Raw genomic sequence first — 23,451 nt, 5'->3', positions numbered from 1 at the left:
GTAGAGACAAGATAAGAAGGAGAAAAGGTGACAGATGACAATAAGATTGGGGAGAGGAAGGGACATGGTCAGGAGACCTCAGAAAGCTGGCCACCACATTAGGTTACATTTCCACAAACTTATATAGACAGACAGACAGCAGACATAAACCGTAATCGTCTATTTTAAAATGAGCTAAAATACGTTAAGATGATATAAGAAATAAAATAACAGAAATAAGAATTAGAAAAAAATCAGAAATGAGGAAAGAACTAGAAGTTATGAAAAATAATTTAAAAAAATGAAGATAAAAGTAGAAGGAGCACAAGAGCAAACAAAGACAACAGACAAAGCCTCAGTAACAGGAAGGGAGGGGACTGTTAAAACAAAAAGAAATTTAGTAAGAAACAGAAACATCTCAACAACTACTGAAGAAAAAGATCAACACATAAACAGAGGAGGATGACAGGAAGATCAAAGCAAGGGAAGAGAAAAAATAGAAGAAAAAAGTGGTTTCAGAAAATTTTCTTAAAGTTAAAAAAAAATGAAGCTGCCTATTTAAAAATACCTTCCTTATACATGAGATTATTGTCCCATAACAACTAATATTAAGACTATATTCTGGACTTTAACAAAAGGAAAAAAATCCTTTAGGCACCTGGACAAAAACAGCAAGAAAGTCTAGTAATCAAACTATAAACAAATAGAAGAATGGAGACTCCAGAAGTCTGGACAGAGGCTACTTTTGGGAGGATAGAGGAGACTGGCTGGGACAGGAAGGCAAAGGGACTTCTGGGTACTTAGCAAAGATCTATTTCTTGACTTGGCTTGTGGTGACAAGGGCGCTTGCTTTATAATAACAAAATATAGGGAAGAAACAGGAAAAGACCAGTCAGATAAAAAGCAGAAAGATAATAAAGGCTATACTATTAAAAAAAGTCTGAGTCTAATCACAACAGATTACAATTATTGACAAGGGAATACGGACGTATGAAGAAGCTAACTAACAACTAAGACACAAGATTAATCCTCAGAAGCTGGACTGTTATGATTGCAGTGGTGTAGGACTGCAGCCAGGAGCCCACCAGAGTCCCTGCAACAGTCCGTGGGAAAGGTGATCATGATATCAGCACCACTGGGACTGTCCCATGTGAAAAGACCCAACAGATGTGGATGTTAGTGGAGGAGGGATCCAGGTGAGTTTTGGGAGGTCTCAATGTGCTTACCTGGGGGGTAGACCAAAGCCACATGGTCCCCAATGCTCAGTCTTGCCTTCTCCGTCAGAGCAGCAGCCACCCTTTCAGCCTTTCGGTGCAGCTGGACACAGGTTGCAGTGCTCGTCACCGTGCCCTAGGAAAGCCAATATTGAGTCATACTGAATTAGGGAGGAGAGGGTTTGCCCACAGGTACCTCAGTATACACCATGCACGCTCCACTGGCCCCCACAAGGGCAGCCGAGCCAACCTCACCTTGGCATTCAGCAGCAAAAAGAGCGGGTGGTCAGGAGTGGTGTGGGCCCGCCACTGCAGCACATCGGGCAGGAACAGGAACTGCGCAGAGAGGCCAACTCAATCCTCCGCAGTCTCACAAGAGGTGCCCTCCTCACCCTCCCAGGCACTGGCCCGTTACCTTCCTGGCCTGGTCGCTATCTTCCAGGTGGGCCAGCTCCCGCCCGGAGGCCTGTGCAATTCTTTTCCCAGCAACCAGATTCCCAACAATCATAGAAGCTGGTCCAACCTCTAGAAAACAGGAAGATGCTGATGACTTCTACTGACATGCCACACTTTTTATTTGATTTAGGTATTCAACTCTTCACTATGATATACACTGAATGGCCAGATTATTATAATCTCTGAACCCATAATAATCTGGCCATTCAGTGTGTATGTGTGTGTGTGTGTGTGTGTGTGCGCACACACACACACACACACACACTGAGTGGCCAGGGAGAAAGGACATGGGTGGTTGGCTGGCCTTCCTGCTGGTCGAACTCCTGGTTGAGGGGACAATTTGCATGTAAATTATATAGGATATACACTGAGTGACCAGATTATTATGCATTCAGAGATCATAATAATCTGGCCACTCAGTGTAGATGTTCAGGAAACCAGCTACAAGGTTTATACTAAATGACAAATAGAAGAGAATTCTCTTTAAATATAAGCAATGCCAGACTGAGAAATTTACAATATGGCACATATCTGAGGGATATGATTTGACCTCAGCCACAGCTAAACTCTGAATTATTTCATTGTTTTACTATATTTTATGTATAAAACATACATGTTTTACTATATTTTATGTAGGAAATTACACCTTCCTAATTAAATATATTTTATTTAATGATATTTTAGTGTTCAATAATAATAAAAAAAAGCCAGCATTTACTAAAAATTCACATAACCAAAAGAATGAATGAAGCACTGTATATAATAGTTAAACCAGGGAAGGAAAATTGAGTATTTATTGAGATTTCCCAGGTCTCATCAACCTGTGGGTGTGGTGAGTCACAAAGTCGAGGGGAGGAGCAAGCATGTCCCTGTCCTGCCTGGCTTGGCGTGGCTGCCCACTATGGTGACTGAAATAGGCTTTTTAAGCCCCTGAGCTCCAAGTCTACTCTTGGGCAGGATTTCTTTTTTTTTTTTTTTTTTTTTTTTTTTTTTTTTTTTTAATATATTTTGACTTTCCACAAGGAGGAAGGGAGAGAAATAGAGAACTAGAAATGTCGATGAGAGAGAAACATCGACCAGCCGCCTCCTGCACACCCCCAACCGGGGATGTGCCCGCAACCAATGCACATGCCCTTGACAGGAATCGAACCTGGGACCCCTCAGTCCGCAGACCGACGCTCTACCACTGAGCCAAACCGGTTTGGGCTTGGGCAGGATTTCTACTCCCCAGGAGCCATTGCCTCGCCATCCAAAGCTAAGAGGCCAGGCTCGAATTTAGCCATTGAGATGGGTTCTAATAGGCTGGAGGAAGCCATATGCTGGTGACATAGTCAAGTTTTCTCCTATATGACTCAGTTCTAAGAAGGGAGAAGCTGTGGATTGGCCTGGTATGCTACTCACTCTGGCTTTTACCCCTAACTGGTTGCGCCATTTAACCATGATTGTGGCCGCCACCCATTTTAAGGCTGTTATGCACAACTAACCTGGCTGTTTCTGGCGAGGTTTGGGAAGGTTGGTGACACAGGTGTGTGGACACATTAGCACATTGCACGGGTGCAGCATCCCCTCCAGAAAGCGCTGCTTGGCTTCAGAGACGTGAACCCCTCCAAGAGGAGCCTTGGGCAAGGTGTTGGCAGGAACCAGGGCCAGACAGTACACGCCCACCTGGTGGATGCTGTCAATGGCCTGGAAGGGAGGATACAGAACAGGAAGGACTTCTGAGACCCGACACACTGCATAGTGATGTTGGAGCACATGCTGACCAACTGAAGGCGGCTAGGAAGGCTGGACAATGCACTGGGTGAGGACATTACAACCCAAAGGTCAAGAAGACAGAGTGACGTCAGGACATTTTGTTAAATGAGAAAACAAGATGGATGCATGTACACTTTCTATCATTTAACACATGCATGCGTGCACATACACAAATAGACACAAAATGTGTCTATATACATGTCCATAACCTGTAACCACTTACAGGCCAAAAGACATGTTAAATGACCTCCTATGGGAGGAGTGAACAAGCGAGGGCAGAAGCTGAACTCCTCTGAATATACTTTGCTTTAGATTTTACTTTGGAACCACACTTATATTTTACATACAAAACACTAAAAACAACAAAAAGTAAAATAAAACAAACGAACTCAAGCAAACTAGAATCAGGTTGGTGGCACAGCCCCACAGAGAGTGTCTATTTAAAGTGACTTTAAACACGGTGACTTGATTAGTCTCCCCCAAGTGGATATGCCCTGTGGGCAAAAAGAATTGAAAAACATCTTCAGCTGCTCTCAAAAAATCTCAGTTTTAGAGGCAATGCGCAGACTGCGGTTCTGTGATTACAGGGTGGGTGGAGTGGCCTAAGGTGAAGGAGGGATTCTATTTGAGTCATTTAGTGTGGGAGAAAGAAGATCAATAAATTAAAAAAATCCTTGAATCAGCACAGCAAAAGACAGGCAGAAGGAGTGTGACTCCACACCCACCTGCAGCACGCGGCTCATCCACTGGAAGCTGTCCTCCTCGGAAGCATCCGGCCGCTGCTCGGCCACAAGCACAATCCGGTCGTCATGCAGTACTCTCACGGAGAACACAGCGATTCTGGGAGAGGACAAGGAGAGAAATTACCATCCAGCAAAGGATGCCAGAGGGGTGCAGACACCTCTTCTCTCTTGAAAGGCCTATGCAGAAGTGCTAGTTTATCGTAGAATCAATCCAACAGTGGGTTTAAAAAAGTAGCCAGTCTTTAATTTCCTTGTTGAGAATTTAAAAAGTAACCAGTCACTAATTTCCTCAAATATGACTGAAAATTCACCAAAATAGGGAGGACTCTGGTACAAATCAAAACCATCAGGTGTTTTTCCTTAATTGTGATGTTATTAACATGATAAATTCTTTGTGCAAAAATCTTTGTCTATAAATTCTATGATTTGTATTTTTCATCTAACAGATTAAATCTATCTCACTGAATTAATTTGCTTGTGTTTACTGGACCTGTTTCTCCCATTTTACTTCAAGAATTCAACATATTTTCTCTGAATCGCCTTTTTCTTCTTTTAAACTTGAGATTATATACTTTTTCCTATAAGGCAAGATGCTGGTCTCTCCATCAAACCATCATGCATGTCTAAGGTTCTAATTTGGGGCCTTTATAGACATAACTTCTCATTCTCTCCTTTGGCTAGTGTGCATACATGTACATGTGTGCTTGAGCACACACACATACACACATGGTTTTTTATATAACAAAATTTACCCAGTATTAAATTTTTCTTACTTTCTTTTTTTTATTGATTTTAGAGAAAGGATTTAGGGGGAGAGAGAGGGAGAAACACTGATGTGAGAAACATCGATTGGTTTCCTCCTGCATGTGCCCTGACCAGGGATCAAACCCACAATCTGGGTATGTGTCCTGATCAGGAATCGAACCTGCCACCTTTTGGTGCACAGGACAATGCTCCAACCAAGTGAGCCACACCAGCCAGGGCAAATTTTCCTTACTTTTATACATTTTTGTAGCATTTCCTAAATATTTCTTAGTACCTCATCTGAGAGTATTTTCACAAAAAGGATCTTTTGGCAAGCAAACTTCTAAAATTTACAGACCCATGAATATTTTTATTCCAACTGCACAATTAAGTGACAATCGGATAAATTCAAAATCCAGTCTAAAAGTTCCTTTTAAAAACTTAAAAAACATTACTGCACTGTCATCCTCCTTCACCAGCCCCAGTACTCTCTGCCTGGTCCTGTGTCAGCTGAGGAGACATTGCCAAATCCGCCATAGGGGCCCTACTAGTTAGGGCCCTACTAGAGAGCACTCTAGCCACTTGCTTTGCAATCACTCCTCCTCCTCTCCCAAGTGTGATACCTGGATTGCCAGCCCTTCTTCTTTTCTTCTCCCCATCTCTTTAAATTTTTCTTTAAAACTTTCCATTTCTTTACCTTAAGAGTAGTTCCTCAATTTGACTTTCCAGCTTATCAATTCTTTCTCTAGCTGCATCTATCCTACTATTTATTCCATCTATTATGTTCTTTGTGTAAACAACTGTTATGGTTTCTTGATCTCATTTCATGTTATTAATATCCCAGTGGCACACACATTCAATCAGTTATTGTTCTATTTCAAAATGGTTGTGGTCCTCAAGCTCTTCCCTGATGGGGACAGGCAGACTATGCTGCCTACCTGCAGAGTAATCACCCCACACCCCAGCCTATCACCCAGGCTGGCACTGCATCATAGGGTACCTGCTCACAACGGGGACTTTGCTTCTAGGCACAGTCAGGTTCTGGTGGCCATGAAAGAATTCAGTCTCTATAATACACCCTAGGAGAGGTATGACTACCCTGATGTTACCCCATGGACTCTTGTACCAGCAGTGTCCCTGGTTTCCACTGCGAGGACAGGTAGTGATATTCTGGGACACTCTAGGCTGCATGCACCTACAGGACTGCCCTGCTGTCTCTCCTGGGCAGTTATCCCACACCCATCACTTTTTCCTGGGGGAAGGCCAGCAGCCCATGCTGACCCACCATTTGGCAGAATTCACTAATGATTTCTTTAAGGTATATTCAAAGACAGGATCTGGCCAGGTTCACAGGCACCCTAGTTTGAATAATAAAAGCACTTCCTAAGAATGATAAAAATTTTAAATACAGCCTGCTTGGTGGATCAACTAGGAGAAGGGACCAAGAGCTCAGGAACTGGACAGGGCTTCCCCTCCTTGCCCCCAGCCACTGGGGGTAGGCCAGAGGTCCATTCATTTGCTCAATGGAGATGAAAATCTTTAAAGTCTTGCCCTAACACATTCAGAAGGTTGGACTGATTGTATCCCAGGAGCAAGGTAGGGTTTCTATATGTCTTGCTAAAATTTAGGAGAAAAGGAACTGGCGTCTGCTGGCTGCAGAGAACATGGTACATGGTTCCAATTTACATCTGTGAGGTCATGCACATGGCTCCCTCTGTGGTGCTGGGGTGGTCCCTGTGCCAGTTATACATTCAGATCATATTGTTTTAAAGGACAGCGTGAGCTCTGGGGACAGCAAGGACAGTAACTCTGCTATCCATGCTGCAAGTACCATCCTTTCCTTTTTGAGTTTTCTCTAACAAACAAGAATTTTTAGGTTCACTTGTTCAAATCATTGGGCTTTTTTCCACTGTAAACAGACTTCTCCAACCTTAAGTGGAAAAAGATCTAAAACCGTAACACAGGGACCCGCAGCGCATCACCTGCCTCTGTAGACAAACTTCATGGGCTCCACCGCCAGCGCAGTGGCCACGACGTCATCCGCATTGTGTCTGCGAACTCCGACCACCATCAGCCCATCCAGCTTGCCCACAATGAAGACCAGGTTATCCTGAAGGCAAGGAAGCTGGTCAGGACTCAGGGCACACAAGCAGGTCCTATGAGTCAGGCCCTGCTACAAGGAGATGGGACCATCATGTCCCTTACACGATGACAGATGAAACTCGGGGCAAGCCAACTGTGGGATGAAGGGGCCCTACAGACCAGTGGGCTCAGATTGGGGCAGAGGGGAATTCAGGGACAGAGTTGGCAGGAGAAAGGCCAGAGATAAGAATACAGTTGTGGGTGAAGTTTGAAAGAATGCTACAGGACATCAGCAGGGTTCCCAAAGTTGGCATCCTGATGTTTTGGGCTGTCTGTCCTGTGCACACTCTAGATGCCCACTGTATACTGGCAGCATACCCTCCTGAGAGGTGAGCACATGGAGGACCCTGGTCCTGGCGGTGTGACTACTCACAGGGCCGATGAAACCCAGCAGCCCAGTCCTGGTGAAAGGCCTGTCCGAGACGGGTGCTCCTCCTGCAGTGACCGGGACAGTCTGCATAGAGTGGAGAGGGGAACAGTCAGACTATGGTCCACAGATAATCAACCAACCGGCCAGGAGTCGGCAGGCAGGTGGGAGAGCTCGGCACTCACAGTGCCTGACAGCCAGGGGGTAGTTCCTCAGATGGGGCTGTCACCCATGTTTCCAAAGGGGAAGAGGCTACCCCAGGACCAGAGTCCTGCTGGCTGAGGAGATCCTCCTCTGGCCCCTGTGCACAGGCTTTGTTCCTGCTTTATCCTCTCCTCCCACTGCTCCCAGTGCCTGGCCCAGAAAAATGGGCACTCAGTTGGCACCCCAACAACTCTAGCATACAGAGCACTGGCTTGCTTGGGCAGCCTCAACTCCCTTGAGCTAACCCAGCAGAGCAGGTGCCAAGGAGGTCGGACCACCATCCACTGTGCCCCATGGATGCTCTCAGAACTTAACTTCAACATGAAGTACAAACCTCAAAGACATTCTTGGTGATCCCAAGTAGTCCATAATACGCTGTGCCTGTAGCATTGGAGTCAACACAAATTTCTCCAACTTCATCAGTTTTACAAAGATACGGGGCACCATCTATCTTCACAACACATATATTAGCTACAAAAAGAAAAAGAAAAAGAAAACCTCAAAAGCATAAATACATTGAAGTGGATCATCCACAAGGATGTATTTTTGCCATGTCTATAGCTATGGAAACACACTATTACAGATGTAGTATGTTCTAGCAACAAGCTTTCTGACAGGTGTCATATACATTCCATTTGCTCGTGACTTTACATTTAATACACTCCAAGATGAGGCAATAGAACAGCAGTGCAATCTCCCTGGGATAAGCAGACACACAGGCTCTGCATGACTCTCCTGGCCCCACATGAGATGTCAGCTGACCTGGCTGCCAACAGGCACCATCTTGTACGTTTGCTCAGAGGCTCGCTCCTGCTCCAAAGCCTGACGGACCCCACTTGTACCAGTGCTCATCCTGTCACACAGGCCTCAGTGTGACCCCTTCCCCAGCCCAATCCTCCTTCTCTGTTTTCATAAGCAACACACTTTCCTGATGCTCCTGCCTGCCCCTCGGCATAGGGACCTTGCCTGTGTGGTCACTGTGGCCCAGGCCCCCAGCCCTGCCACACAGCAAGCATCCAGAAACAGCCTCCAACAACAGAGCAAAATCGAAGTGGTCCATCAAACAAAACCCGGGCACTCAGCATGAATTAAATAGCCTGGGCCTTGTCCTTCCTTCGGCCCTTCTTGATTTTTTTTCCAAAGTATTCTCATCTTCAAAGATGTAAGCAAGGAAAGGTTACAGGAGGGCAACAGTCATTTAATTCCGTTTGTGCACAAACCCGTCAAAGCCTCAGCAGAGAGAATGTTGAGGACATTCACTAAAGGAGTGGCATTCACATATCTTGCTGGACAGGTAGCTCTCAGTTCACACTCAAGACACTCACGTGATGACAGACACTCCAATTTAATACAAAAAGACACAAAAGGACAAAATCCACTTCATATCATGGTCAATGCAAACCCAGGATTAACACAGTGAAGTTATACATCTGCTAAAAGCAAACACCATCAGCCCTCAACAAGTCAATCAATCTTCAACTGTTCTGGCTCTGTGCATACTCACACACCTAGGGGAAAACTGTGCATACAGTCCATCCTGGTCCATGTTTTACCCATAAAAAACAAACATTACTATGAAAGTCCCTTATTCTTTCATTCGGACAAAAATCACTAAGACTATATTTTACCAATCTTTTAAAGATTTACTGGGCTCTCCTCATAACTACTAAAAATATGTAAGATGCCCAATCTTTGTTCTTTGTAAAATGTTTCATCCTCATATTCAAGTTACTAAAGGACCAATTAATGCATATTTATGGTAAAATTATAAAAAGGAAAAATACATTTCATACTATATTTTGTTTCTAGTTATTTCTAGTTGAACTTCTAGTCTTATTCTAAGAGTTCCAACTTCTCCATACATGCAGGGTCAGACATCCTTGCTATAGGCTCTCCCTCTGAGAACAGCACATGCCCCTATGCACAGACGACCTGTGGAGACAGACCTGAAAACACAAGGACCAGGATGCTGAGCAGCCTGCAGACCCTGCAACCCAGATACAGCAGCACTGGGATAAGGGTGACTAACTGAAAGGTGAGAACCTGCCTCTAGAAGTCACCAGGGTGGGTCAGGACAGCTGCCCGTGAACCACAGAAGGGCCAGCATGGCGAAGAGGGTTCAAACGAGAGAAACTGTGGGGTTACTACAAAGAGGGATAACCACAGAGCAGCATCAACAGAGCATTCCTGACTCACAACTGTCCCCGGGGCCTCCTGGGCCTATCTCTGCTCTTAATTTTCCATGTGAAACTGCACCAACATCACGCCGTGTGGCCTCGCCTTCGGAATAGCAGGAAGACAGCTCCATCACCCTCTCATCGCTGCACTGCCCGGGACGGCAAGGAAGCCTCCAACAACTTAGGAGTTAGTCAGGCCCATGGGATAGCTAGCTCATCATGACCTTTCTGGAACCTACAGGAATTTCCGTGGGCCTTGATTAAGGTCATACTCCTAACATACCTGTACTCTGATGACTTACTGAAATAATCTACCAAGTTATTCAGACATCCTGGGCGCCTGGGGTTTATGCCTCCATATATGTGAAGTAAGGCTATGCCTGGCAGCAATGTGAGCAGTTTGTCACCATTATCCCAAATACTGGAACTAGAAGTTGGGTTTACAGCCATAAACACACCTTTATATTTTAGCTCAACTTTAAACTTAATACAAAAGGAAGCAAAAATATCTTGAAAATGTTATAAAATCCTAATTTAAATGGAAAATCCATTTTAAGAAATCTTTTACTTGGGTGCTTCTAGTTAACTCCAACAAAGCCTGGGGCTAGTGTGACTCTTCGTTAATCAATCACTGGATTAGACACACTGCAGGTGTATCCCTTACCTCCAGGCATCACCTGACCAACGTCCTGAACAGTAAGGACTGACAACTTTTCTTCAGTATCAACTCTGATCACACCGTAACTAAGGCCGTTCATTGATAACACAGCTTTTCTTGGAGGAGGTCCTCCCAGGTCAGGCGGCCTAGAAAACAAAACTAGATTAACTGACAAAGGATAGAGTTCTTGAAGAGACCTATGGCCTACTTTGCCTGCAAGACCATGTTGCGCCCCAGGCTCTGCTCTGAATCGTACTGTAACCTCAAACTCGGACGCAGCAGCACTAGGATAAGGACCGCGTGTGGCAGACTGCATTCCTCAAGTTGCCACCACCTTTCCACCCCGTGCTTTCCTCTGCAGTGGGGCCTCAGCACCTCTTCCTTCATCTGGTGGGCCGTGATGGTGGTGGAAGTGATGCTAAGTGACTTTCAAAGGAGGTCATAAATGGATTCAGCTTCCACCTGTTTGTCTTGGGAAACTCACTGGGAGCCTTGGGCAGAGCCAGGTAAGCAGAATGACACTTGTGAGGAAGCCCAGAGCAGTCCACTCCAAGGACCAGCAGGAGAGGCCCTGAGACTGCACACAGGAAGTCATGTCTGCAGCTCCTCCAACCCTAATCCAGTCCAAAGAGCATCTAACTGCAAGGCAGCTCCAAAGTCCCTACCATAGCAAGTGTGAGAGATATAATAACTGACTGTTGCTGTTCTAAGCCACCAAGTTTGAGAGTAATTTGCCATGCAGCATCAGCAAATGCAACACTAAAAAACAAAGGTCAATATTTTTCCCAGGAAGAAAAAACTACACTGACAAGCAAAACTGTTCACCACAGAACAAAGAAATAAAAACTACTTCATGGTTTGTGAAAGATAAAGATGTTATTCTAATGCTAAGTTATCATTAACATTTAGGACTACTTATGCTTGCACATAAAAGCACACACTATGGACATATGAACATACATAAATGATACAGGACCACAACTGATACTAGTATTCTAACAATAGAGTTGAAAACTCCATTGCGCTCTCCCCTAGGATGGTGCCGGAGCAGCTGCAGACCAAGAGCCACAGGGCAGGCAAGGGCTGACCCAGGCAGGAAAAGTTGACCATAGGCATACCTCTACCCTAGGATGGCACTGGGGCATCCATTAGTGCTCAGACAGCTTGGGAAACTGGCACAGGATGGACATTGCTTTATGATGGCTACTGCTCAGAAGCAAATTAACAGCATTTGATACCACAGGTAATTCAGGAGTAAGAATAAAAAGTCTCTACAAAACATAAGCAATTAAGTTACCTGCGGATGGCAACCGTCAGTGCCTCAGGAGAACTGGCACAAGGACAGATGACCTCCGGCCTCAGGCCTCTTGACTGAAAGACGTTGAGGAAGGCATCACAGGAAGATATGGACCCTGCATGAAACAAAGTGGACATGAGAATAACTGCAAGGCTGATGGGTACGGGGGAAGCAGAGAAGTGAGCAGCACCCAGGTGTTTTAGAGGCAGGATATAGAGACCCTGCTGAGCTTATGTGTGGATGGAGGGAACGAGAGGCTTTGGGGTGCTAGGTGAAGTGATCTCCCGAGCAACTAGGTACACAGGAGCACAGGTACGCAGGGGTGTTAGGGCCTCACTGGACAGCAGACTAGATAACAGGTCAGACTCTGGTCGATGGCTCTGTGCTGCAATGTTCCACTGAGGCCCCCCAGAAGACACTTTGCGGTAGGCCCTGGACAGCCCCCAACAAGCAGCCATGCTCAGGTCCTGCAGAGTCTGGGGTGTGCAGCAGAACACTAGAGGGGTTCTCATTGGGAGGACGTGCAGTGGCTGAGACAGGGGGGTGAGATACAAGGCCAAAGGGCAGGGGCTTCATGAGGCTCCCAACCTGTACCTATGTTCTGGTCAATGCTTAAGAAATATGACTCATTTTTTAAAAATATTTTTTGTTGATCTAAGAGAGGAAGGGAGAAACAGAAACATCCATCATGAGAATCATTGATCAGCTAACTCCAACACACCCCCCCACACACACTGGGGATCAAACCCACAACCCAGGTACATGCCCAACTGGGAATCAAACCGCAAACTCCTGTTTCATAAGTCAACACTCAACCACTAAGCCATGCCAGCCAGACAGAAATATGACTCTTTAAGGCATGTACCTTCTCTCAACTATATTAAAATCGCTTCCAAATTTAGTGGCCAAAAAACATGCATGAGATATAACAATGGGTCACCAACAAGAAGTGACATGTTAGAGACAATGACAATACACTCACTTTCACTGTCTGGGACACCAGGCTCCAGCCCTTGTCAGGAGGTTACTCACATGGGTTAGCGCCGTCGGCCACGATCAGCATACGCAGTGAGCTGAGGCTGACATCCCGCTGACCACGCTGAGCCAGGAGAGACCAGTGCATGTCACGGGACTTCACCAGCGCTGTCTGGGCTGCAAGGGAACACAGGTGTGAAGGCGGCACTCCCACATCATCCTGACCCTCATGCAGTGCTTGCTGCCAGTGCGTACACACGTAGGATCACAGGCAAGCATTCTATGTTTCAGGCCACACATATCTGCAGCTATGTCTCATTCACAGTTTAACTCACTCTAACCTGTTTTACTTAAAATCAAACATAAACTCAGATCCATTTTCCACTTTGAATTTCTCTCAGAAGCTCTATCTTGTTCTTTCCACACCTGCCTATTCTGTCTCATCCAACCCTCCCCCCAAGCTGCTTAGACATTCAACTGTGTGGCCAGAGAAGCCTCAGGGGTACGAGGGCTGTGAGCAGATAGACTCAGCCCTCAACCCTGGTGGGGAGGAACCACCAACCCTGAAACCAGCTTCAATCTTCCTCAGTAAAATAGGATAAACAGAGATAGGTATTCCCTCTAGGCTGCCCTGATGACACCACGTCTCATGTCTCATGTCCACATTCAGTAACTGGCAGTACCGTAAGCACAGGCAGACAAGTAAAGAGGGTACCCAGGATTAGTAAGTCTTAAAACAAAGACCCGAGGCCCAGAAGATAGTGAAGGTGCCCTCAAGCTCCCCCAGAGCAGAGCCACAGAAATGCCTGGAGTGACTGCAAGGGTGACGGACTGAAAGTGGAGGACAGGGCAAGGTCCTCCGGGCAGCCCCATCATTCGTGGACGGCTTCATCTGAATAAACAGCTTTGCTGCTGGTGGCTTGAAAAGCCCTAACTTCATATTAAAACCATCTCAAATACTAAGAATTGATGTGATTGTAAGGAAAATTTCAAAAGAATAACATTAGGGTCCTATGGTCCTTACAGAACAGTTCTCCACCCGGGCCTTACACACACCCAGGCCTTGCAAACCCAGGTCAGGCTTTGACACAGGGGTCACAAGAGCTTACAGCCAGCACTGGTGAGTCAGGACCACCACAGACTAGCCTAAGACCTGGTCATGGCGCATGCTGGCCATTAGGGCTCCTTAGCCCACATCTACAGTTTTGTATGTTGGCTTTATTTTTTTCTTAATCACCAAATATTAATTCAAAAAGACTTCTTTAGTGCAGGATGAATCAAAAAATGATGCAAGCCAAAACTGGTTTGGCTCAGTGGATAGAGCATCGGCCTGCGGACTGAAAGGTCCCGGGTTCGATTCCGGTCAAGGGCACATACCTTGGTTGCGGGCACATCCCCAGTGGGGGGTGTGCAAGAGGCAGCTGGTCGATGTTTTTCTCTCATCGACATTTCTAACTCTCTATCCCTCTCAATTCCTCTCTGTGTAAAATCAATAAAATATATATTTTTTAAAATAAAGAGAAATGATGTGAATTCCCTTACCTTTATACAAACATACTTTTTGAATCCAGGAGAGTGGGTTCACCTTCATCAGTGCATACGGGATGCTGATCACGTGCATCTTGTTCATGACACTCTGTGAAAGACATGGGCGCTCAGGGCAGGCCTCACTCCGCAGCCGGACTACAGATCTCTACACCACGCCGAAGCGACAAAGGTAACACCGGTGCTCACAACACTATTTCAGTTCAGATATACTGGTCAGGTGAATCAACAGAACTAAGGATTCATTGTATCACGTAAAAATTAGGGTTTGGGGTCATATATTAATATGAAACATTAGAAATCCCTCCTTCCAACAATTAGATCATTTAGCATCAACACTCACTGTTAACACTCCATGCCACAGACCAGCATCCCTTTTGAAATCCAGCACATTTGTTAGTGTTTCAGCTGAAAGTGGACAAAGATGGTTAAACTGCTGAGTGAACCTCTTCACACGTCACGTGCACTTTTAGAGAAACTCTGAGATGAGCATATTATCAGCATATAAGAGTTTTAGGAAACACACAGCATTTCCAAATACCATGCACTAATTTACCAATAATCTTGGTTATTTACTTAAATTACTGGAAAAACAACAGTAGGTCATACAATTCTGGATTACAACAGAGAACTATGCTGATCATCAATCTGAAAACAAAGCAACAATCTCTAGTTAAGAGGCTGTTACACATTTCAGTCAGACTGTCATGGGTGCTCTTCTCAATTTTACATCCGGTTCCTCCATTTCTCACACCCAAGGCCATTATCCTGCATCTTCAAAAAAGATCACATGCTACTGGTGTCACTTCCCTTTAGAAAGGTGCTCATTCTCTCCTGTCCGTTTTCTCCTCCAGAGGGTATGACTGGTAGATATCAGGAAGCAGGAGCGAACAGGAATCCCCAGGCTTCCCAGCACATCCCTGTACTCAGAGCGTCTGGCAGCACCCTCTGAGGGACCACGCTCCAAGGGGCAGGGAACAGAGCCTGGGGCTAGAAGCAAATCTGGGCCCTCACCAAAGGCCATGGCAAGCCCTACTGCGCCCCACGGGAGAAACACCCCTGGTCATTACAGGGAGCTGGGTTTGTGTGCCAGGACCCTGCTGCATTCTGAATAAGCATGCTGTACAGGCTCCCTAGTCAGTTGAGGGTCCAATTATAGGTGACATATGTAAGGTCAGCACTGGGTCTAAAGAAGAAATCATGGGACTTGACTGAGAGGTCTAATTTCTTTAAAAATTATTCAGGCCAAAACCGGTTTGGCTCAGTGAACAGAGCGTTGGTCTGCAGACTGAAGGGTCCCAAGTTTGATTCCGGTTTAGGGCATGTACATTGGTTGCGGGCACATCCCCGGTGGCGGGTATGCAGGAGGCAGCTGGTCGATGTTTCTCATCGATGTTTCTAGCACTCTATCCCTCTCCCTCTCTGTAAAAAAAATCAATAAAATATATATATTTTAAAATTATTCAGGCCCTTGAACATATCTAGAATCCTCTTCCAAATCTCTACTGAAATCTTCACTATGCCCTACAGTACCCCTTACATTTAAACACTTTATTGTAGATATTTAAACACTTTATTGTAGATATTTAAACATACTACTCAATTTACTTTTTAGTTTTGTTCAAGTATTGCAATGCAAAACAAACTGCCATGTGTACGTTTTTATAGTTTTGGGAATAATAGTTCTCTAAGTTAAATATCTAATATTTATCAGTACATGTGGCACTACCAAGAGCCAACCTATGACCACAACATTCCATCTGTGTATCTGTATGCAGGACAGCTTTAGGCCAACCACAGGCATATAAAATAGCAATGGAAAAGTAAGTGCCAATAACACGGTTTCCATATTTTTAAAATGTAAAATGCACCGCGCCTCAGTTTTGTTGAATCAGCCAACTGGGCATTGATGAACTGGTGGGATATGGACTTCACACTCCAGAAAATCAACAAACACACGAGTTTACTGGAAAGGGCTCACTCATCCAGCGCAAGCAGAGCCCGAGCATGCGGTGCCTGGAACACGGATTAGAGGCAGGTCCTGTACAGGCCTGGATCTGACACCTGCAGCGACAGTTCCCTGGTGCCCCGTGCACAGCTGCAAGAGCTGCCCCACATGCCCTTACCTTCCAAGTAGCCACACGCCTGGGTCAGAGCCCGGCACTGCGCCAGCAGAGATGCATGGGACACGGTCACCCCCACTGTGCTGCCTTCTTTGCTGGTTTTATACTGAAAGATTTTAAGAAAAAAACTCCATTATGTGATGCTTTGGGAGGCCACGACAGAGAGAATGGAGGCTGGTGGATTTTAGAGAGAAGAAGCTGTCAGCTGTCTCTCCTTCACTAACCAGCCCGTCAGACTGAAGAGCCTTTTATGCCCTAACCCTCGGATGAAGCCAGGACCCATCCTGGGCAGGTGCTAAGGACAACAGTGCATGCGAGTTCCCTCATAATTGTCCGCATCCCTTCTAAGAGTAAAACTGAAAGAGTCTGAGAAAGTTTCCAAATGACAAGTCAACGTAAGTTTTAGCCTGTAAACTAAAAAACTCAGTAGCTCATACTGATATAAAAACAAGACCTAACCCGGGGGCCTGCTTTAGCATACTGTGTTAGAAGAGTCATCACCTCAATGTAGGCGGTCCCAGCTCCTTCGTCCTGGGCCAACGGGTGCCAATCCTTGGGGGGCTTAGTCAGATGCTTCCCATCGATTACCAGCCAGGTGAGAGGGGGCCAACCTGTGAGGGTGCAGCCAGGAAACATGGCACAGGTGAATGTCAGAGGGTCCCTGCTCCCCACACTCAGGGCCTAGTCGTTGAACATGCAGCTCTAGCTCCTGAGGGCTTGAGGAACAGATACCTCAGTCTCATTTAATTCTTACTCAATTCATATTAAACAGCAGAGACCCTGAACCAGGTGAGAAGCGAGTCTCAACTTCAGCCTCTGTAAGTTTAAGTACTGGAAAAGTACCAAAGGATATAGTTTGACTCAGAATGCTGACTCCCACTTCCCCTCAGAAGCCCACCTTTGAAAGTTGCCACCTCTCCAGTCTGTGCTTTAGGCAGGCCTTTCTGACAAGCGTCCGTGGTCAGGGCCAGGGTGACACCACAGCTGCCCAGCAGAAACCCGATCTGCTGGCTGCCAGCATCCTGAACAAGACAGAGAGTCGGGTAGAAGTGAGAGGCTCCTGGCAGCCTCGGCTCAGGACCTTTACTATGCAGGCGCATGCACAGAAAAAAGAGTGCTTTGTCCACCCCTTATAAAATTTCTAGAACAACTCAATTCTATATACCAGCGATCTTCAATCAATATGCCACCAAATTTCTTAAAACATGCAATACCTGATCTCTTTTCCTTCAAATAAAAATATGACAACAGCCAACACAGTAATAGCCATCTGGTGTGAATTATACCTTTATTTTTTCTGATTAGCAAAAAATAATATACTTTATGTATTTTAGTAATTATATTTTAGTAATGAGTGTGCCATGAGATGAAAAAGGTTGAAAATCACTGCTATATACAATATTTTCATGAAAATAAAATATAATTGTTTTTAAATTTAAAAGAAATATACTTTTAGCAGTGAAATATAAAGTGCAGAAAATGGGCTAATTTCCCAAAGTTTTTTCCTTGCAAATCACTTTAGCAACATTTTAATAAACTCCCAAAATAACAGCATTGAAATTTCTACTTGATTTGTGTTTAACAATAATAATTATTTCTACACAGAAATGTACATTTCGTTTTAGTCAAGTCCTCTTTTGTATATGTCCCTCTGTAAAATGTTACAATTTTCTTTTTGAAAGCTTGACAAATCTCTAGTTTTTCCCTAAGAATCCCTGTATTCAATATCTGTCATCATATATTATCTGTGAGAATGTTCTGGTTTTATTTGAAAACTTTACTTTTGAGATTCTTGAATATTTGTTGCTGACAATATTCATGTTAGCAGCTGCCTGAATACTGGGATACAATAGAAAACTCTGAGTTTCTAAAATACATGCCTTGTCTACCCCTAAATAATTTTTTCAATAGTTAGGTTACTGACATTTATACATAAAATGAAACAGCTGCCAGACCATCAGAACTCCCATAGTAATCATGTCAGTAACAAAAACTGCCAGCTGTGTAAGCAAACAGAAATGTAAAACATTTCCATCCCATATATTCAAAATTATCACTGAAAAGTGAGCTGTAATAAATGTCTGTAATGATTTATCCCCCAAAAATGAAACTTAATGTCAATAAAATATGGCATTGAGAACAAGTTTAACAAAGTCTTATCAAATTTCAAATTCTATTTATCAGAGGAAAAAATGCTCATCGTTTCAAACCTCATGAAACCTGAACCAATGGCCCAGGGCCAAGTTTGCTACCTTTTTTGTTAATGGCACTTCTATGGGCACAGGAACCAGTTCTGCCAGCAGACACCCATAAAATGCAACCATGAACATCACAGGGTCACTGTTCGGAAACACCAGCGCCACCTACATCAGAACAAAGAACAACCATGACTGGAGAATGATTGTCATCTCAACTTTTGGAGTATCTGCTAATGATTAGATGGAATTGAGATATTTTTTATTATTTTAGAATCTGGAGTTTAATTCTTAGTCCTTAAATTTTCTCAACCATGTAACTTTTAAAAAATATATTTTATTGATTTTTTACAGAGAGGGAGAGGGATAGAGAGTTAGAAACATCGATGAGAGAGAAACATCAATCAGCTGCCTCCTGTACACCCCCCTACTGGGTATGTGCCCACAACCAAGGTACATGCCCTTGACCGGAATCTAACTGGGACCCTTCATTCCACAGGCCGACACTCTATCTACTGAGCCCAACCAGTTAGGGCTCAACCATGTAACTTTTAATAAATAGTTTTTAGGTTGAGGTCTCTTCTTCCCATACAACAAGATAACTTTAAATTTCTGGATTTAAAGACAGTCCATTTGCACGGCAGCAACTCAGGAATGGACCATCATCCACCATCAATTGGCCCAGGTGAAAAGTAAACAAGAAATCATATTATATCTAAAATATCTTCCAAAAGAAGAAATCGTAATGCCAAAATTTTAGTTGAACAGATCTCCACTCAAGACTTAAGTGTATTCACAGGGAAGGATGAGGGCTACAAAATCCTCAGTTGAGATCCCTACAGCTGCTTCCACTGAATCTCTCTTCCCACCTTGTTAGCATGCTGCTACTGTTTAAATTCTATATTCTGCCGGGACCGGTTTGGCTCAATGGATAGAGCGTCGGCTTGGGGACTGAAAGGTCCCGGGTTCGATTCCGGTCAAGGGCATGTACCTTGGTTGCGGGCATATCCCCAGTAGGGGGTGTGCAAGAGGCAGCTGATTGATGACTCTCTTTCATCGATGTTTCTGACTCTCTATCTCTCTCCCTTCCTCTCTGTACAAAATCAATAAAATATATAAAATAAAATAAAAAAAATAAAATAAAATAAAATTCTATATTCTATTTTGTCTCTTATATTTTTATTTTTGTCAATTTTTTAAAACACAGAATTTAAAGTGACCCAAAAAAGTACTAATGAAAAACAATACCACCCATGCTCCCCCATATCCCACTCCCAAAGGCAACCACTTTTTAAATAATTTACATCTTCCTTTTGCTATTTACTCTGATATTTTCAAATATTTTGCTTACACTGTTTTATCTTTTAAAAATATTCAGGTACTAATTTTATTTCCTGTTATAGTAGATGAATATTTAGCTCTCCTCTCCCCCCTTTTTCTTCTCCCATCACCCCAATTTCCATTTCTTATAATAATCTAGTTACATGAAAAGAAATTTATGGAATATATATATAAAGGATTTCAAAGAGGAAGGGAGAGGGAGAGAGATAGAAACATCAATGATAAGAAAGAATCATTGATTGGCTGCCTCCTTGCACGCCCCACACGGGGGATGGAACCTGCAACCCAGGTGTATGCCCTGACTGGGAATTGAAGTGTGATCTCCTGTATCATAGAGGTCAATGCTCAACCACTGAGCCAAACCAGTCAGGCTGGAATAAGATTTTTTTAAACCACAATAGTGTAATAAGTTGTGCTTGAAACCATAGTGATGAATCAGAATATTATTTGAGCAGACTTTTAACACAGGCCTCTGAACACAGAACAATGGATAACTAATAAATAACTCTCTTTTTTGTAAGGCAAAATTCAAACTGTATCTATATTTATACTGTAAACTTAATCAAGTTTCCGACAAGTTAGTTAGTTGAAAAGGGCAAAGCTCTCCTTCTAAAGTTGATGTTAACAGAGACTGTTCCAGAACTATGAATTATAGCCTTGTGACTAGATGTTTGGTATAGAAAACATGTTTTTAGAGAATCTGTTACAAAAGAGTTGTGTCTGTTCACTTTTAAAAAGTATATTAACACAGGAAGATGAATTTGCCACCCATCTCTGATAATTAACTCACTGTGATCTTGTCAACCTTTTTTATAATTATGTGGATTCTCTAGCAAGTCAAGACAGTATCTGTAAATCTTTGTCCTTGCATGAATTTTCTTCAAGAAAAAATAAATTATTTGTTCTAAGATTCATTATAAATCAGGGATTCTTTCAGACTCACTCTAAAGCACAACGCATTATAAAGTATCATTCTCATCCTGTTGCACTTTGACAACCAGGTTCACATCTCCTTTCTTTCCGATGGTGACAGCTACCAGCATTTGTACTGGTTCTGCTCTCTACGAATACATTAGTCAATCTGCTCTAAAATATCCCACCACATGTGTAAATATCTATCAATAGTATTCTCCAAATAGCCAACCAATCAGGTGAACTCATAAGTTTTACCAGCTGTGGACCAGCCCTACCCACATTCTGGGCCCTGTGCCCTCCTACTCCTGCAGGCTGCTCCTGGGGCACTGCCCTGTGGCTCTCAGGTTTGGGCCCCACTCACTCATTCCACTGAAGCACTCATCCTTTAGAACTTCCCAAGAAAGAGTGGTTGGGAGTCCAATTTTTTTTGAATCCTGTGTCTGAAAATGGTTACCTATCCTCACATTGGTTGAATAACTAAGGACAGGTTAAAATCAGATTCCCTTTGAACTTCTGAAGTGTCACACTGCTCTCCCCCAATTTGACTGCTGACCCCATGTATACATCCCACTTTCCCCTTAAGTTATTATCACTGAAAATGTTATGTTCTCTTTCTCTTTTCTCTTTCTGAACCACTATCAGATGTGGGGCCTTCTCGATCAATTCTAATTTTTGCACTATTTTTCTTTCTACCATCCATCTCTTGTTCTTTTATTTATTTTTCTTCATTATAGACTCTAGAAATATTAATACTAATTTTCTGAACATTTGTTTTCTGTATCTAGCTTTCCTCCAAGTTCATTTGTTTCTTCTTCCTCCTACTGCCCTTCCCCTTTCCTTTTTCTTCAATTTTTTTTGCCCTTTGGCTATCTTCTTCCACATTAAATTTTCCTTCCTTAAATGTCCTTGGCTTCTAGTTTTTTAATTAAAAAATAAGGCAAAAAGTTGCCAGAAACTCTATGACAGCTTGTCAACTTATATTTTCATTTCTGACCCTGGGCAACCTTTATACTAGTTTACACTGTAGGTTTATTGATTTTCACCATGTTCTCCTGTTTTCTCTCCTGGATCTTCTGGTATACCTGAGTTCCTCAAATCTGGTTCAGTTTTCCAAGAACAATGCTGTCTAATAGAATTTTCTACAATAATGAAAATGTTCTATTTCCAGCTATCAAGTATGGTAGTCTACTGAGCCCTTAAAATGTGGTTTGTGTGACTAGGGACGTAAATTTTTCATCATGTAATTTTGATTAATTTAAATAGCCTCATATGGCTATGCCAACTATAATACTTGGGACAGGGTAGGACAAGGATCTAAGCCTCTAGCTTCCTTTGCATGCTATTGTGGCTGATAGGTTAAGAGGGGATTGTAATCCAGGAACCACACCTACAATGACCTTCTTATTCCCAGTGTTTAGAGCATATTGCTTGGTCAATAAATATTTTTGAATGGACAAAATATTAAATAAAGTTATTTCCTAAAAGACAAAAAAAAAGAAAAGGAAGAGGGGATGGTGGCCTTGCCACATGGAATAGGAAGAATTTTATAAAGCACACACAATTTCAAAGTAATGTTGTTTCCTCATAAAACTTAAGCTTTGAATATTTAACATTTATTAATATCTGACATTAATATTTTTATTAAAATCAACATATTTGGCCGAGACCGGTTTGGCTCAATGGATAGAGCGTCAGCTTGGAGACTGAGGGGTCCCGGGTTCGATTCCGGTCAAGGGCATGTACCTTAGTTGCGGGCATATCCCCAGTGGGGGGTGTGCAAGAGGCAGCTGATCGATGACTCTCACTCATCGATGTTTCTAACTCTATCTCTCTCCCTTCCTCTCTGTACAAAATCAATAAAATATATTTAAAAATAAATAAATAAATAAATAAATAAATAAATAAATAAATGAATAAATAAAATCAACATATTTGGCCGAAACCGGTTTGGCTCAGTGGTAGAGCATCGGTCTGCGGACTGAAAGGTCCCAGGTTCGATTCCGGTCAGGGGCATGTACGTTGGTTGCGGGCACATCCCCGGTGTGGGGTGTGCAGAAGGCAGCTGGTCGATGTTTCTCTCTCATTGACGTTTCTAGCTCTCTATCTCTCTCCCTTCCTCTCTGTAAAAAATCAATAAAATATATTAAAAAAATAATAATAATAAAATAAACAAATAAATGAAATCAACATATTTGAAGTCAAGAGAAAAGAGTTGAGGAATCAATGGACAGGCAATGAAAAAAAAAAGAACAAGTCGGGACCGGTTTGGCTCAATGGATAGAGCGTCGGCTTGGGAACTGAAGGGTCCCGGGTTCGATTCCGGTCAAGAACATGTACCTTGGTTGCGGGCATATCCCCAGTAGGGGGTGTGCAAGATGCAGCTGATCGATGACTCTCTCTCATCGATGTTTCTAACTCTCCATCTCTCTCCCTTCCTTCCTGTATAAAATCAATAAAAAATAAAAAAATAAAAAGAACAATCTTTTTATCTGCATCATCAAAAATTTTTCCCATATTTAATATTTTTCCATGCTGATTTTAAATCCCTTGTAGTAATGCTGTTAAGTCTAACCAGCTGATAGAACATTGATTTCTATGCAAAAGATTTTTACAGTCTCTGT

General features: G+C 43.3%; 1 protein-coding gene across 4 annotated transcripts in view; it reads right to left on the bottom strand.

Moving 5' to 3' along the window:
• DIP2A (disco interacting protein 2 homolog A) overlaps positions 1–23,451 on the bottom strand; it is a 75,677-nt gene that overhangs the window by 15,632 nt on the left and 36,594 nt on the right. For all 4 annotated transcript variants that reach the window (XM_084872225.1, XM_084872227.1, XM_084872226.1 and 1 more), the window contains 17 exons: positions 18,632–18,742; positions 17,278–17,401; positions 16,881–16,990; positions 16,383–16,485; positions 14,600–14,664; positions 14,254–14,347; positions 12,769–12,888; positions 11,737–11,851; positions 10,446–10,585; positions 7,939–8,075; positions 7,407–7,487; positions 6,874–7,001; positions 4,130–4,244; positions 3,134–3,335; positions 1,609–1,718; positions 1,449–1,529; positions 1,206–1,329 (listed from right to left, as the gene is read on the bottom strand). In XM_084872225.1, the coding sequence (XP_084728351.1) occupies positions 1,206–1,329; positions 1,449–1,529; positions 1,609–1,718; positions 3,134–3,335; positions 4,130–4,244; positions 6,874–7,001; positions 7,407–7,487; positions 7,939–8,075; positions 10,446–10,585; positions 11,737–11,851; positions 12,769–12,888; positions 14,254–14,347; positions 14,600–14,664; positions 16,383–16,485; positions 16,881–16,990; positions 17,278–17,401; positions 18,632–18,742 (1,960 nt within the window). The remainder of the gene's footprint in view (positions 1–1,205; positions 1,330–1,448; positions 1,530–1,608; positions 1,719–3,133; positions 3,336–4,129; positions 4,245–6,873; positions 7,002–7,406; positions 7,488–7,938; positions 8,076–10,445; positions 10,586–11,736; positions 11,852–12,768; positions 12,889–14,253; positions 14,348–14,599; positions 14,665–16,382; positions 16,486–16,880; positions 16,991–17,277; positions 17,402–18,631; positions 18,743–23,451) is intronic.

This window comes from Pipistrellus hanaki (assembly GCF_964339955.1).
Source record: "Pipistrellus hanaki genome assembly, chromosome: 2".
NCBI lineage: Eukaryota > Metazoa > Chordata > Mammalia > Chiroptera > Vespertilionidae > Pipistrellus > Pipistrellus hanaki.
Note: the sequence above shows the minus strand (reverse complement) of the source record. Positions and strands in the feature narration are given on the sequence as shown.